The sequence below is a fragment of the Furipterus horrens genome, unplaced genomic scaffold, assembly GCF_987537825.1.
Source record: "Furipterus horrens unplaced genomic scaffold, mFurHor1.1.pri manual_scaffold_15, whole genome shotgun sequence".
NCBI classification, from domain to species: Eukaryota; Metazoa; Chordata; class Mammalia; order Chiroptera; family Furipteridae; genus Furipterus; species Furipterus horrens.
The window spans coordinates 10842857-10859162 of record NW_028327185.1 but is presented as its reverse complement, the minus strand read 5'-3'; the positions used below and the strand labels follow the sequence as shown (position 1 = coordinate 10859162).

At 52.2% G+C, this 16306-nt stretch overlaps 1 protein-coding gene across 1 annotated transcript in view; it reads right to left on the bottom strand.

Annotated features, from left to right (window-relative positions):
- Window positions 1-266: 266 nt before the first annotated feature.
- STUM (stum, mechanosensory transduction mediator homolog) overlaps window positions 267-16306 on the bottom strand; it is a 37687-nt gene continuing 21647 nt past the window's right edge. Inside the window, exons 2-3 of the mRNA XM_090263436.1 lie at window positions 4697-4876; window positions 267-1410 (exon numbers count right to left, since the gene is read on the bottom strand). Of these exons, the coding sequence (XP_090119562.1) occupies window positions 1376-1410; window positions 4697-4876 (215 nt within the window). The 3' untranslated portion in view covers window positions 267-1375. The remainder of the gene's footprint in view (window positions 1411-4696; window positions 4877-16306) is intronic.

Genomic DNA, 16306 nt, shown 5'->3' with positions numbered 1-16306 from the left:
TAGAAAGCCCAGTGCACAGGGTGGGTGCGCCACTGCCCCAACTGGGAGATTTAAGAACACAGACTCTGCAAACAGTGGCCCCCAACAGGGCTCACGGTGGAGCCAGGGGGCCTGTCCCACAAGGAAAACAATGACCAGACAGGTCACTTCTCCAGCCCTGGCCGAATTCTGACAGAGCCCCTGACAGACAGGAAAAGCCCCTCAGAGAGGAACATGACCATGGCACAAAGCCCAGTGGGGTCAGAAATTTGACTTGGGGCCAGTCCCACATTTTAGCGACTCCTATGTTAGCATGAAAACAAAAACAGACACATAAATGGCTGCCTTGTCTCTATCATTTTGGAGCTTCTTCCTCCTCATCTGAGATTGATACTTGACCCGCAGTGGCCTAGACAACTTCTGCTGGCTTCCGCCCCCTGTGGGGTCTGACTGTAACAGTCACAGAGGTGTCTTACAGGGACTGACGGTCCCTTTGCAACTGGAGGAATTCCTGTGTCACGTGTTTGGAGGTGGAGAGCTGTTCCGGGCTGTGGGGGTGTTAGGAAATGTAGCGTCCATGTCTCCTATTCTCTTTCTCAGACGCCAACTTTCTGAATTCAGAGACCCATGCATTCCAAGGACTTCAGAAAAGGGACTGGGCCAGAAATGGTGGTAAGGGAACTGTGGAAGGCCATCAGGCAGAGCCCACCCAGAGCCAGCTTGGTAATTCTGGGTATGAACAGGATTCCAGCAGTTTGCCCCAGGATTGGGACCACTGCTTTCCTCCTCAGGGAAACGGAGGTCAAAACACACCCAGGCCTGGAAATTTCAGTGATGAGAAGGTGGGGAGTGCGAGAACGGAGGGAAGAGCCAGGTCACGCCTCTGGGGATCCGTGTGTCCCCTGCCACCCCAGCGGAGGGCATAGCAGGCCTTGCCCCTTCAGGCTGGAGTCTGTCCATTCTCACTGCCACCCTGGAGCTGCCCCCAGGAAACCACCCTGGGAGGTGCTGGGGACCCAGAGAAAGTGTCCACCACAGTCCTGCCCATGTGGTGAGCCCCCGCTACCTGGCCACACCACTCGGGTGTCCCCTTGCAGAGGAGAATGCAAGGTGGAGGGTGGGTGGGAGGGAGCAGGAACATTGCAGCCTCTCTATCCCCACTCCCCTGAGTGCCAGAGCCTACCGGGCTTTCTGGATGGAGCGGGGGAGGGGCTGGCAGCCCTCAGAGCCTGCTGAGAAAAGCAGATGCGTTTCCAAAATAAATAATATCTTTAAATCCGTCCTTTCCACTCCAAACCCAGGAAATAGCAGAAGACAACATATAAGGCCCTCCTGCCCGCCGCTGCTGGATGCGGCCCTCGCGGGGCCACCTGGGCTTCTCGGCGGCTCCCCGGCCTCACAGCTGCTGTGGGATGCCCTGCTCCTTGTAGCCTGTGAGGAAGAAGCAGAGGAGAGGTGGTGAGGCACCCACTTCCTTCGGGATTTCTCCAAGAGCTGCCCGTGGACTAGAGTCTGCCCAGGCGACCTTATTCACACAGAGACATAAATGGCCCCTACAGTCAGGGTCCAACTTTCCCCAAGGCCCTCAGCTTTTTAATGGAAATCAAAAGGATGAACTGTGGAGCTTGGGGGTCCCTGGAGATCTAAGAGAGGAGGGTGTGGATGATGGGGTTGGATGGTTATCCACACCCCTGCACACGAGCGGCTCCACCAGACGGACCTGGCGTGACTTCCCAACGCAGAGCCTGGAAAGAAGGTGCCAGACCGGCTCCCTGAAGTGACGGGCAGCTGGTACGTGTGGACGTGGGAACAGAGAGGGGGGAGGAAGACAGGAGAAAGGGAGGGGCCGTGCGCGTGTTCAGCCAGCTGGGTGGCAGTGACTGCGGGTTTTGAGCCTTTGAAACATTAGTGATAATTATGAGGCCATTGGGGAAATTGACCACTATTGATATTAAAGAATTATTGCTAATTTCCTTGGGTACAAAAGAGCACTGTGGTTATGTTTATTTTTTAAGGTACATACTGAAATGTTTAAGGATAAATTATGAATCTGGAATTCTGACTAGTTTCCTCCTATAAGCTGGTAACTTAGCCCGAAGAGGAGCTTCAGTGGACTTCACTGTTTTTTCTTTCTCTTTATTTATCAGATTCTTCATCAATTTTAGGTGCTAATAATCCCGTGCTGGGGGTGGGACAAGATGTAGGGAGTCATTGATGAGACAAGAGTGGCCTCGAGTTGACAGTTGTTGAAAATGGGCTTTTTAGAGACTCACTAGGCTAAGCCCTCTACGTTTGTGTATGTTTACAGTTTCTCCAAAATAAAAAGCTAAAACTAGAAGCCAGTTGATCAACTGAAAGAGGGGGTGGGTGCAACAGTGGGGGAGGGCCCCAGAAAGCCCAGGCTTGAGGCTGGGCCCCCATCAACAGACTCACCTTGGGAAACTTGGGAGCAGCACAGGATGCGAGGCAGCACGTGAGGGAGGGAAGGAAAAGAAGAAGAGAAAAGAATCTGAAAACAGAGGACAGAGGGGCTGCCCAAAATACAAAGAGGGGAGGATGCACGGGGGTGGGGGGCCTGGAGGCTGGAACAGGGGTGTGCTCAGGGTTTACAGGGACCAGCCATGCGGCCAGCGGCTAGCGCCAGTGATGTCTGCCCACAGTAGGGCTCTCCCCTCCTTACATACACAGGAGCCGTATATATAAAATCTAATGCTTTGGGAGAGACATGGCAAACAGATTTTGTCTTGCAGACATCTTGGGTCACTTGGCAGTGACTGCCTGTAGCCTTGTCCTGGTAAAATTGATTAGTAATATCTGTCATATGCCTGGCAGTGGAAAGAAGTTATTGTAAAACTACCAAGTATTTATTAGCCCATGATCAAGACAGGCTGTGCACTGTTATTTGTTTATTAGCTATATAAATAGAGTAGTGTGCTTATAAGTTCCTGATTTTAACTTCTATTTTGAGCTATATTTCTCTGATTCCCCTCTTCAGAGTTTTTTTTCCAATGGTATGTTTGTGGATGACACCCTTGACAATGCCATGTGAAAAATCATGCTGTGTAGTCACAACTGAAAAGTTTCCTTTGTTTTCACAGGAAGGGCTGGAGTGACCAGAAAGAGGAGCTCCTATCCTGCTACTGTGGAGCCGGTCACGGTCATTCCCTTCAAAGTGGTCATCCTGGGACACACAGCCATTGCTGCTCAGGGCCATCCAGGCCCACGGCACCCTCTCAAGCGTGGCGAGCATTCACCCTTTCAGGTGGGTTATTTTTTGGAAGGAGTGCAAAGACCCCTTGTCGCTGAGATGGGCGAGCACGTATGGTGGCTGGCGGGCAAGGGAGGTGGGTAGCAGTGAGGTGTGACAGGCTTTCTCATGCAGCGCTCATGTCTGTACCCCAAACTGTGTTCTACACAGTCTGACACAAAGACAGCAGCCCTGGAACCCAGGCAGAGACACCCATGGAGCTGACTGTGGCCCACAGTGAAGGCTCTGACTTGGATGCTCTGCCAGTCCAGCCAACACCCTTCCTCCCCAGCCTCTGCTCCCAGGGACCTTCTTCCTGGCAGCCTGTCTGACCTGTCCACCAGCTCTCCTGATCTCATCAGGCTCTGCTCCCTGCATTGCCTCTGGCGAGTGACTTGATAGGTCACTGACCCAAGGCCTTGACCTGTCCTGTGTGTACCCTGAGGCTTGGATCCCCCCAGGATCCTGAACTCAGACTAAATCAGCTACAGATCATTCTAGGGCCCCCCTGAACCGCAGGCTTCCCCTCCCGCCTCTGCTGTTCTTACCTGCACTGATAATCGCACCTAAGGAAGGTTTTGTTGGGTGTAGGACCTGAGGAGGATCATGGAGTGTGGAGAAGGACAAATGCCTGAGGAGATGTGGTCCATGTTAGCAAAAAAAACGTGGCCTCATGAAATAGAATGAATGAGAATACAGGGGACATGCATGGGGCACAGAGGGACGTGTGTGGCTGCTTAAAATAGGCGGTGTCTGTTTTAAGATCTTGCTAGGTTATTTTTAAACTGTTGATCAAGTCATCTTTGGCAAACTGGATTCCGTAAGGTTAAGCCCATTCATGAAAGAGGTCTGTGCCTGGATCAGGTTTGTGTCAAACGGCCGGTGAAGGTCCACGCGACACCCATTAGGAAGTAAGGCTTTAGCGTCCGTGGACAAAGAGCTTGGTTTAAAAGAAGGAGAATTATGCTGCTCTGGCTGTAAAAAAGCGCAGTATTTTCCTGTGGCCTTTTCCTTCTTTCTGGAAAGTGCGCGATAGGGCGACAGGGAATGGTAGGCTCAGGGGGCCTGAGCTCCCTTGGGCCACGCCCTGCTACCTGGTGTTGTCAGCTGGCCTGTTTCCTTGGCAGATACAATGCCTGGTGTGTCTGAGCTGAGGGAGGGCTCCCTCCCTCTCTCACTCACGCTCTCTGGCTTAGTCTCTGCCTGTCTGCACTCCGGAGTCCCAGCAGGCATTGGGACTGCACGTGCGGGGAAGGTCCCCTAGGCCCGGCAGCCACAGACACTAGTGAGGAGGACACCAGTGAGCCCTGGAGAAGGCATGGGGACAGGCCCAGCAGATCTCCCTGCCCAGTGCCCACACCCTGCAGGATGACAAACACCCAGACCATTCTGGCCCCCGCTGCTCCTCCCTCCTCCAGCTCCAGCCCAGCCCCAGTCCCATACGGGGGCGTGCTGCCAGTGGCTACTCACTGGCAAGGATGACCATGTCCATGCCCCAGAAGATGCTCATGATCCAGCCCACCATGACGATGGCCGTGAGGATCTGGATGAGGGCCGCCGCGATGTTCAGCCAGAAGACACAGCACACGTGCCTGTCTGGGAGGTCAGTGCGGGCTCCACACAGCACGGTAAAGGCCGAGATGAATGTCCCTGTGAGAGGCCGGAGGGGACAGCCATCTGAGGACGCTGGGAGATGCAGCGGCACATGCGCTTGTCACCACCTGGCGCCCAGCTGCCCGCCCTCTGGGAGCTTGAAGAGAAGCAGCCCGTGTTGAGCACCGTCCCACGCAGACGCCAGCCCCCCTCTGGTCCCCACACTAGAGAGGCCAATGAACCATCTGGAGGAGGCATAGCAGGGGGCTGCTGGGGGGCCTTTAGAGGAATAAGGATGGTGTGGCAAATGGTCCCTGCCATCAAGGAGCAGGGCAAGGGTGCCAAGGGGGCAGGAGTGGCAACGTGGGGGAGGGGGAGGGGGAGTACTGCTCGGGGCATCTGTGGAGGGCTTTGAATACCTGGATAAGGGGGTTGCCCCAATCTATAGGAAACTGAGCTCTGACGAAGAGCTTGAGCAGGAGAGTCATAAAATGGGATTTAAGAAAGTTAGCTTGTTGGCAGGGTATTGGTGGATTGCTAGTGTTTGAGAAAGACAACTTGGAGAAGCAGCTGAGAAGTGATGGGGACATGGACTGAGGGCTTGGTAGATGACAAGGGAGAAACAGGACTTTGGGACCATTAGGAAGTGCGCACCACCATCCATTGCCTCAACTAGCACATCACACATGTGGGGTATGATGAACACGAGCCGCCGCCATTAAAAAAGGGAGCGTTGCTGAAGTAGAAAGAGGGTATGAGAAATATTATGTAAAAGTAACAGGGATGCCATTACCTGCACACCTACAGTGTGCTGCACCGTTCAACCCCCCTCTCTACCTGCATCCCCTCGAATTCTCCCAACCAACAGAGGCGGGGGTCAGTAGCCCCACTTTACAGATGGGGAAACCAAAGCTCAGAGAGGCTAAGTGACTTGCCCACATAGCACAGCCCAGATTTAAACGAAAATCTGTCTAGTTTAGAAGCCTAAGCTCTTTTCAGCCATAAGAACGTTGCAGCCTTATGTTTTAAAAAATGTTTTTCTTTAGGTTGGTATAGCTTCTGTGGGAAACAGTATGGTGATTCCTAAAAATTAAAAATAAAAGTATCCTGTAATACAACAATTCCACTTCTGGGTATATACCCAAAAGAATTGAAAACAGAATCTCAGTGATATTTGTACACCCGTGTTCGTAGCAGCATTATTCACAATAGCTAAAACATGGAGACAACCCAATCGTCTATAGATGGGTGGATGGATAAGCAAAATATGGTATATACGTATGATGGAATATTATTCACCCTTACAAGGAAGGAAATTCTGTCACCTGTTATGACATGAATCAAACTTGAAGATATTATTAAGCGAAATAAGCCAGTCACAAAAGGGCAAATACTGTAGATTCCACTTATATGAGGTACTTAGCAGTCAAGTTCAGAGACAGATAGTAGAACAGTGGGTTTCCAGGGGCTGGCAGGAGGGAGCGGAATGAGGAGTTAGTATTTAATGGGAACAGAGTTTCATTTTTGCGAGATGAAAACATTCTGGAGATGGATGGTGGAGATGTTTGCAGAACAATGTGAATGTACTTAATGTCACTGAACGGAACACTTAAGAATGGTTAAGAAGGTAAATTTCATGTTATGTGTATTTTACCACAATAAAAAGAATTGAGGAGGAAAAGGGAAAGATCCTTGAACCTCTCCAGCCTACACCTGTCCCAGTCAGTGTCCTTCACAGAAGGGCCTGAAGCAGATGGTGTCCTGATCTGTGCCCTGCAGTGTCCTGACTCAGTGGGGTGGCTGAGATCCTGTGACTTTCTGTCTCATTGTACCTGTGACCTTACCTCCATCTTCCTGCCTCGGAAAGAGGAATATGTTTTTCTTAGATTGAACTGTATGAAATTGCCTTTTTGGTAAGTCAAAAGGAGCTGAATAACAGCAATTTCATACGGCTCAGCCTAATATGAACATGAAAATTTTGAGTGTAAGGAAACTCGGGCCCTGGCCAGAGTGGCTCAGTTGGTTGGGCCTCATCCTGCAAAGCAAAGGGTCGCAGGTTGACTCCCAGTCAGGGCACACGCCTGGGTTGCTTTGCGTGTCCAGTCCCTGGTCAGGACACATGCAAGGGGCAACCAATTGATATTTCTCTCTCACGTGGATTTCTCTCCCTCTCCTTATCCCTCTGTCCCTGCCGTAAAGAGAAGCTGTCAGACATCCAGAACCACATCGCCCTTCCCCAGTGGCTCCTCTGCACCCAGGCCCCCTCTTCTCTTCTCCCTTGGTCAGAGAGTACCAGCCTGGGGTGCACACTGTATTCCTCCCTGGGCCTCAGGCAATCGCTGAGAGGCTGCGTGGGACCCGAGAACTGAGGAACCTGGGAAAAGGCAGTAGGTAGACGTCTTGAAACAGATAAGGGGACTTAAAGTGAGACCTCGGTGGGGACAGTCCTTAGTTGCTACCACACCACCGGGCAGACCTTAAACTTTCCAACTGCAGAGGTCCAAGGCGTAATGAAAGGAGGACAGGGAGCCCCCCAGATGTCACAAATACATCTGTTGCCTTGCCTTCTGAGGACAGAGAAAACAAGACCAGCTCCTGTGTCCCTCTTCCCCATGGAGGCCAGGGGTACTAGGGCTGATCATCAATTTTAATAGTACTGGCTTTTCATCAGGCTCCCGGTGCTTTGTTAGCAAGCTTTTCTCCTGTCACCTTCCCCTGGTAAGTCCCTGATGAGCTCCAACGTGTGCTCCCAGCCCTGGACAGACCATAAGGGGCAGGGGAGCTACAGACCAGGACTGCAGGTCTGCCCTGGGGGGCTCCAGGGAGGCCCCAGGATCTCCCCAGGACGGGGAGCCTGAGCAGAAAGGTAACCACGTGAAGTTTCTCCGTTCCCAGTTCTGAGCCTCAACACGGCAGAGTCTGGGCTTCAATTAAGTGCTACCGGGTAAACTGAGGAAGTGGGGGTTGGGTGGGGAGGATGTAACAGCCAGGGCAGTGGAGCCCGGATGGGCACCGACGCCCCTGAGGCCTGAGCTTTGTCCTCCCACCTTCCGCAGGATGAGCGCTAAGCATGGTCACTCAGATGGAAAGATGGGCTGGGGCAGCAGCGGTGACATTGGTTAGAGGAGATGACACAGCTTCCATCTCCTGAGAATTAGCAACCTGGCAAGATGAAATTGCCATGGATGGCTGGACACCGAGATTAAAAAAGAGGGACGCTCCACCCAAGGCCCTGGTTGCCAGGGAGCCTTTCTGAGATGACTGCAGAGAGAATCTGCAACACGATGAACCCCAAAGGCACTCCTGGGGACCCCGAGTCCTGCATCCACCTCTTGCCTCAGTGGGTGTCCTCACCCTCAGGGGCTAGGCTAAGACTTCTGGGTTCATGGGTGACCCTCATCCAATCACCCCAATAACAAAGAACATTTATGAAGCACCTACCATGTGCTCAGCACTGAGCTCCTTATTATGGGGACAAAACTCCCTGAGGCCAAGTGTGCCAGGCACCAGGGTGTGCTCATCCCTGGGAATGCTGTGGGGAGCTGTCCCCAGGTCCCCCAAGCTGTGGCCACACACGCCAGGCACATGGAAGGACAGCCCCACCCTGCAGCCCACCCGTGAGCCCTCGGCAGCGGTGGCCTGTGGGTGGTAGTAGAGCATCTCCGATCACGCCACCTTGGCCTGGAGGCCTGCATTCCCAGCACAAAGTAGCCTCTTCCTTAAAATCACACCGATTCTTTTCATTCACTCATTTTTCCATACATTCAGGTAGCATTCATGAAGCACCTGCTAGGTGCCGAGAACTGGGCTAAATCCAGGTGGACCCAAACAAAAAGGAGAGTCCCTCAGGAATCCCACGGGGTCATGAGAAAGACACATCAGGCACAGAGCATATCACAGTGCGGCCACTCCTGCAAGAGGTGGCACAGGTGAGATGACACTGTGTTCCCAAGGCAGGCTCTGGTGTCAGTGCCAGGACCCAGGCTCTGGCTGCACCACCCCAGGGGCCCGAGACCTGGACGAGCGACGTACTTCTCCAGACCTCAGTCTCCCCATCTGTGAGGTGAAGAGAATGATAGCAGCCTGCCACATAGGGTAGATGTGGGGGCTCAGCGTGCGGCAAGTACTTAGAATGTCATGTGCAATGAATCAGGGGCGGGTGGGAATGTCAGGAGCCCCCTACCCCGGACTTCAGAGGCAGGTGATGGGGCGGGCGTCCCCAGGTGGCAACGCTGAGGAGTAAAAGTGGAGAATGAAATTGAAGATCTCAGTGACTCCTGTTCTCTTATAGCCCATGGCACTACTCTTCACCTTTCTGAAAAATGCATTACAATTGCCAAGTTCACTCTGTCAGCCTCATAAAGCCGAGGGCTCGGTACTCGTCCATATGCCGCAGTATCGTGCAGCCAGTACAGATTATAAGTATGGTAACTATGGAGCAAGTCAGGCAAGCGCCTTAAGTGAAATTACAAAAATAGCATGTAGACTGTGCCGGGGACTGTTGGAAAATATTTACCTGTGTGGACAAGGACTGGAGAGTAGGACGGAAACTGAAAATAGTTTTGCCATGCAGGATTGGAGGTAGCTTCTTCTCTCTTTTCAAAACAAATTCTCTTTTCGGTTATAAAAAGTTGCAGGCACCTGCCAGGATCCAACTCCGCAAAGCTGTCCATTGAACAGCTTCTTACTGGTCGCAGAGAAGGCCGGGTAGCAGTCAAGCAAACAAGGGGACAGATGGCACGCAGGCACCTGACACAGAAATGTCTCTGGAATAAAGCCCCCAACCCTCGGGCGTCAGTCCAGGTGAGCAGGCAAAGGTGGCTCTCAGCTGAATGGAAGGCTTGGGTTCACCTGCTGGGGGTGGGTTGAGCAGGTGGATGCTGTGGGTTCTTGTTTGGCAGCCAGGAAATGACTCCAGGCCCGTGAGACCCTGAGGAGTCATTGTGGGTTTATTTAGGTGGCCACACAACAGCAGCAAGAAAGGAGGTGGCTTGGCTGAGCTGGCATCTCACCTCCCAGAGGAGCAGGGGAGGGGGAAGGAAAGAGGCCTGTGTGGGCCTTGTGCCCAGGTGCCCCCTGTCTGGCTGGGGACTCCTGCAGGCCCGGGAGACGCTCTTGCTCCTTTCTGGCGCCATGCCCTGTGGGGTGGCCTGCGTGTGTGCTCCTGTGCCAGGGACACTTCCCGCTGGGGCTCACAGGAGCAGGCCCCGGATGGCTTTCTGTAAGCAGGGCTGACACTGCTGCTCAGGCCACAGGGACGGACATACCACACTTGCAGGGAGGGCTTGTCCCTTGTGGTCTTTATTTTGGAAGTAACCAAGTCAAACAGGCATAAATAATGAAAGGATTTATTGGTTCACATACCTGAAAGAATCTCCACCTCTCTGTGTTGTCCTGGATATTATTGGAGGTACAGGTGCTTAGAATAGTACAGGGCACCCAGTGAGCTCCCTGGAAGCGGGTGCTTTAGCCCTGGTTACATTAGAAATAGGGTTTGCTCTTTGCTCCCCTTTATAGTCCAGGACCAGGACAATGCCTGGGATACGGCAGGCCTGTAGGAAGGGTTTATTAAATGGACAGATCGCCACAGCTACATCAGCTAAGGCCCGAAGCTCTGTCCATAAAACTGGACCAGCTATGTTTGTGGGTTTCTGCTCTTTCTGCTGCCCCGTCCCCATCCTGTTCTCAGGTGTCATGTGGTTGACTTTGAATGGACCCAGTGCTCCTGGGGATCAAGCCCAGGTGGGTGGCCCAGGTCACTACAGTCCCCCCTCACACTACCCTCACCCATTCCCGTGGTCTGCACACAGCGACACAGAAACGTGGTGCCCATGAGGGCCAGCTTAGCTGAGAGGCGGGTTACACAAGCCAAAGAGATGAGCTCCCTTCCTGGTCCCTACAGATGAGGGACAGGCCAAGGTCCCGTGAAGGTAAACAGTCTGCCTGCACATCCTCTGAACGTCTGGGCTGCTTAGGAAAGGCCACAAGGTCAAGGAAAGAGGAGTCACATCCTGGCTTCCAGCCTTACTTGGACACCTACCACAGCAAGACGTCAGCCTTCACCTTCCCCCTCTGAGCATTCCCCCACTCCTGGAATGATTATTATTATTAATGCGACTGTTACTGGCATCCAGCAGAATTCAGTCCCCGGGATGCTTGGGATGAGCACCACTTTGCCTTCTGAAAATGAAAATGACCCAGCTTCCTGGGGGTGGGGGTGGGGTGCAATCCAGGAAGTAACCTCTCACCCCACCCCCACTGCAGGCCTGGCTGGGTCTGGGAAGGGAACAGGAAAGGGACAGAAGTCCTCAGGGGACAGCCTGACAGCAACAGACCAAAGCCCCGTCCAGAAGGAGCTACGTGAGCAGCTTAAGGACTCTATGTCCCCTGCTGTCCCCCGCCCCCAAAGTGGACACAAATAGAACATAAATCAGGGAAGAGGTCCCCAAAGGGCTTGGGGACCAGACCCCAACCCCCTCCCCTCAGTGCAACGTCAGATGCATTTCAAAATATGTGAGCAATCAGTTCATGCAGATAGTAGCCTCCAAGTACATGCGTTCGTTCCGGGAATGCTGTTTTCCAGAACGTGAGCCCCATAGGAGCGACGCCCCAGGGACACACAGGGATTCAGACTCCTGGGCTTTGGTCACAGTTCACCCTGACTCCACAGACTTCGGAATACTCAGCGGAGTTGCCCCCTTCATTCACCTTCCTTGGCTATTATTTCCAGAAATGCATATCATCCTCCTTCGGTGAGTCTTCTGGGAATGATTTAAAATTTTCAAAAGAATGTACTGCCCACTCTGAGAGCAGGTCCCCAGGGGGACACGGATTTCTGAACCACACCACCCTGTTGGGACCAATTGACCCAGACCAAGAGGGTCCTCCATAAAAGTGCATCTCAGAGATGGGAACTCTGTGACTTCTTTGCACATGGAGTCAGGCCTCCCCTGCACTGCTAGGCTCAGCCTGTCACCTGTGGAGTGCCCCAGGCCACCTCCACAGGACTCCAAGAAGCAGGTTTAAACAGACAGAGGCATCTGGCATGCCCTGATGGAATGCCAGGCACGCCAACCGACATCCTGGGCACATCAGGGTGTATATGTAGCGTAACCAGGTGATATAGCAACCACAATTGGTTATTCTTTACCTTGTATCTATATTTACAACTAATGGCAAGCTGATGCCATTCTTGAGACGTAAATTATCCCTGTATTTATGCTTTGTTTCCCAAAATAGCCAATTGGAGGGCACAGCAGAGGAACACAGCTACTCACAGCTGATGTCTCTTAGGATGCTTTGGGCTGCAAGTGACACAAAAACAACCCAAACTAGCTTCAGTGACATGAAGCATTTATCATCTCAAATGACAGGAAGTCTAACAGTAGTTCAGAGGTTGGATTATTAAGCAGCTCCAGGGCCCAGGCTCTTTGTCTCTGCACTGATGCTCTTGGTGTTGGCTTCAACCTCGGCCTGATACCCAGATGGCTACAGCAGCTCCAAAAAGCTCAATCTCAACATGACGATGTCTGGAAAAATAAAGATAACATCTTCCTGTGGCCCCCTTTTAGGCCTAAGGAAACAATTCCCTGACCATTGGGTCACCTGTCACTTCTGAACCAGTCACCCACCAGAGGTATGAAGTTTCAAGACTGGCTTGGACTAGTCATCCAGGTGCAAAGGATGCTGGGAGTCAACCTCACTGCCCACCACACACAGCCCTTACCAGGGAACTGTGCCCCTCTCTTCTTCACTGCTGGGCACACCCCCTCCCAGGCAACCAAATGCTCCAAGTCAACCCCGGAGACCATGGTGAGATGTCACCGCTAGACATCTAGGGCCCTTTAGAACATCCACTGCATTTTTAAAATGCCTTAGCCAAGTATCCATCAACAGAGGAACGTATACACAAAATGTGGTGTATCCCTGCAATGGAATATTATTCAGCCTTGAAAAAGGAAATGATGACACATGCCGCAACACGACTGAACTTGAGGACGTTATGCTCCAGTTGCATAAGCCAGTCACAAAAGGACACATCGTACGCTTCCACGGAGACAGGAAGTAGAACAGAGGTTACCAGAGACTAGGGGAAGGGAACAGGAGTTAGTGTTCATTGAGTACAGAGCTCCAGCACAGGATGATAAGTAACTTCTGGAGATGAACCATAGTTGCACAGTATTGTGAATATACTTAACGCCACAGAATTGGACACTTAAAAAGTTAATATGATAAATTTTGTGTTATGAATATTTTACCACAATAAGAAATATGGCCTTTGACATTTACTAGCTCTCTAGTCCTTGGCAACGTCAGTGAGAGGTGAGCCTTTACGTGGGACATAACACTCCAGGCAGCAGCCTTGGGAGCTTTGATCGTGGGTAATCTCTCCACGACTGAATTTAATCTCATCACAACATTTAAAGTATAGGAAGAATCCCTTTGTTTTTCACTGATTTGAATGCCAGCCATACAGAGGTAGTATATGAACGCCAAAATCGGGGCTCCGGGGCCCCTAAGGGCCTTCACAGCTGGAAACCTCAGAACACACAGCGTGCCCACCGCTGAACCCAGGGCCATCCTTGTCCCTCTAAAACCACTGCTGCAGCCACCTGGCCAGCAGCTCCAGGAGACTGTCACCCCCTCTGATGAGGTGCTGAGACCCGGAGTGGAGCCAGACCACCAGTCCACCCAGCAGACAGCAGCTGGGAAAGGCTCTGGGAGCCTTTCTGAGGACACTCGGCTGGTTCCTGAGCCAGGGAGCGAATTACAGGGTCAGACAGCGCTTCTGCAGCTGATGGATTTCTCCAAGCAGAACTCATTAGGGGAAGGAAGGCTTATCTGGGGCTTTGCAACCCCAGGCAGTACATTGCTTTCCAGCGCTCTAAACAAGCAGGAATAAAAATGGAGATGGAGGCCCAAAGCTGGGGAGGGCGGACCTGGGCCCGGGCCAGACGCCAAGGCAGGCTCCAGGGAGAAACTCACACCAGACATTTCCTATTAGGGCAAGGAGGCTGCAGACGTGAAAGCCGAGTCTGTGCTGGGAGGGCCGCGAAGGCTCTCCCCCCAGGCAAGGGGCCTGGAAGTCGGTGAACGAGGAAGGCATGCAGTTCTGAGAAGCGGTTGGTTATTTTTTTTCCTCTCAAACATGGCACTTTGGGAAGTCTTGTCCTCTTACAGATTCCGAGAACTACGGCTGCGCCGTCCCCAGCAGGGACTGCGTAGTGGAAGGCTGGCCCATTGCCTGCTCTCACCCACACTGTCCCATGCGTCTCCACTGCCACTTAACTGCCCCACTCAGCACCCCATGACCCAGTGACCCACAGGGCCTAGCTGCCGAGTTCAGGGACCTGGCTCACTCCGCCCTGCGCACCTCCCCCACATCCCACCCTGGGTACCCCGCTGGCAGGCTACGCTATTTCTCCAGGATCCTGCAGCTCCCAGGTGGGGGTGGCTCCTGACTCTCTGCTCCCCTTCCCTGGGTCTCTCCCTTCCTGGGGGAGCCATGGCCAGAGTGACAACCCTCACTTTCCCCGAGGGCTCGCTCTGTGCCAGGCTTGTTCACGGGCTCTGCCTGCCAGTCTCCTTGAGTCCTTACAAACCCCCCGAGGTGGGCACTCTTTGCAAGGGCGGTGGCGGGACAGGGGTAAGGTGGACCGATGCTGGCCCCAGGGGACCAAGTCAGCCTGCCTCTGCCTCTGCATGGCTTTGGGCAGGTCCGCTAGGCTCTCTGTGCCTCAGTTTCTCCTTTGGCCCAACGAGGGTGATGTCAACGGTACCTGCTCACAGGTGTCTCCGTCAGCTCGGGCTGCCACACAAAGTACCTCAGAGGGAACAGCTTCATCAACAGAACTGACCTCTCACAGTTCTGGAGGCCTGGAAGTCTGGGATCAAGGTGCTTGCAGGCGGTCACCAACTCCTTGTGCTCTCACGTGGCAGAGAGAAAACTCGAAAGCCTCTGGGGTCTCTTCTGAGGAGGGCACTAATCCCACCAAGAGGGGCCCACCCTTATGACCTCAGGTTCTAGGTCTTCACAGCAGCCATCACACCTCCCTGCCCTTTAATACTTACTTATTGGCTATGCTTGCTCAACAGTGTCTCCCCGCCTCTCTGTTCTGTCTGTCTGTCTGTCCATGCCCATATAGCAGCTCTGACAAAATAGGTTTTTAAGCAACTTTGATTAAGAGGCCTCGGATAAAGGATAGAGAAGGGAAGAGGTCCTAACCTAGAATCCACCAACCCCCTGGGGATCCGTGAACTGAGATTTTAAAAAATTACCTCTTTATTTTCACTAACCTAACTCAACTTTAGCACTTCCTTTTATTATGGATGTAGGCAACAAATACAATAATATTAGCAGAACCACGCCTTCATCAGCAATAGAAATCACAGCTATTTCCATACCACGCTGAAGCTGAGAAGTAGATTTTTCAAAATATTGACACTCATCACTATTATAAAATCATGGTACTTATTAGATACACTGCTGGATCTTCTTATTTAACGCATTAATACAAAAGCAAATTGTTTCTAGATACAAATTTTTAAAAATATTTTTATATCTGTTTTTTAATATCCTTGGTTTTCTTTGTAAATCTATGTATTAAATGCACTAAAAAGAATATTATTCTGAGATGGGATCCAAGATTTTACCAGAATGCTAATGGGTCCAATGGCACTGAAACAAGGCTCAAAACCTCTAGATTTGAGTCTGATATCTCCTCTGGATTCAAACCTGCTGCTCTTCAAATACAAACTTCATCTAAAAGCCATCTGATGGGACGCTGGGGCTGCAGGTACAGGAAGCCAGGCAGAGGGAGGCAGCTTCGTGACTGTTGCTGAGGTAGGAACATTTCACGCCCTGAAGCTCTCCGGTCTAAACCAGTGGCGGCTGCAACTGTTCAGGGTTCTAGGTTCTTCTGCCCATTGGGGGCGCTATGCTCAGGTGGCCTTGCCTATTCCACAGATTTTTATCGTATTTCATATGGTGCTTGTGGGCATCATTGGATGTTCTGACACTGCCAGTTGTGCGCTGGATGAGTGCTGTTGCTAAGAAACAAATCCCAGATGTTTCTTTAAACAAAAACCACATTCCTCCTCGCTCAACTCCATGGTGTCTTCTCTTGGGCCACTTAGGTTAAACAAACAGCTGGTTTTCAAGGGCCTCAATTTGAGCCTCCAGGAAAGTCCAGTGACCTGCTCCAATGACCCAAACAGAGGAGTCACTTTCAGAGCTTGGGGTGATGGCTTTGGGCAGAATGGAGGGCGTCATCCTAGCTAAAGATGCCTTCCAACTCCGAGCACGGGGCTTGTGAAGGAGGTTTCCCGCAAGGGACCAGCTCAGGCTGAGGGGACAAGGGGGACCCTGATGTGCAGAGACACCACAAGGGACCTGTGAGCTGTGGCCCTGTCCTGGGGGCTCCTGGGGCTCCTTTTAGGATTTCTGGGAACCACTAACCTCACTATTCCCTGTAGAGAAGCTCCAAG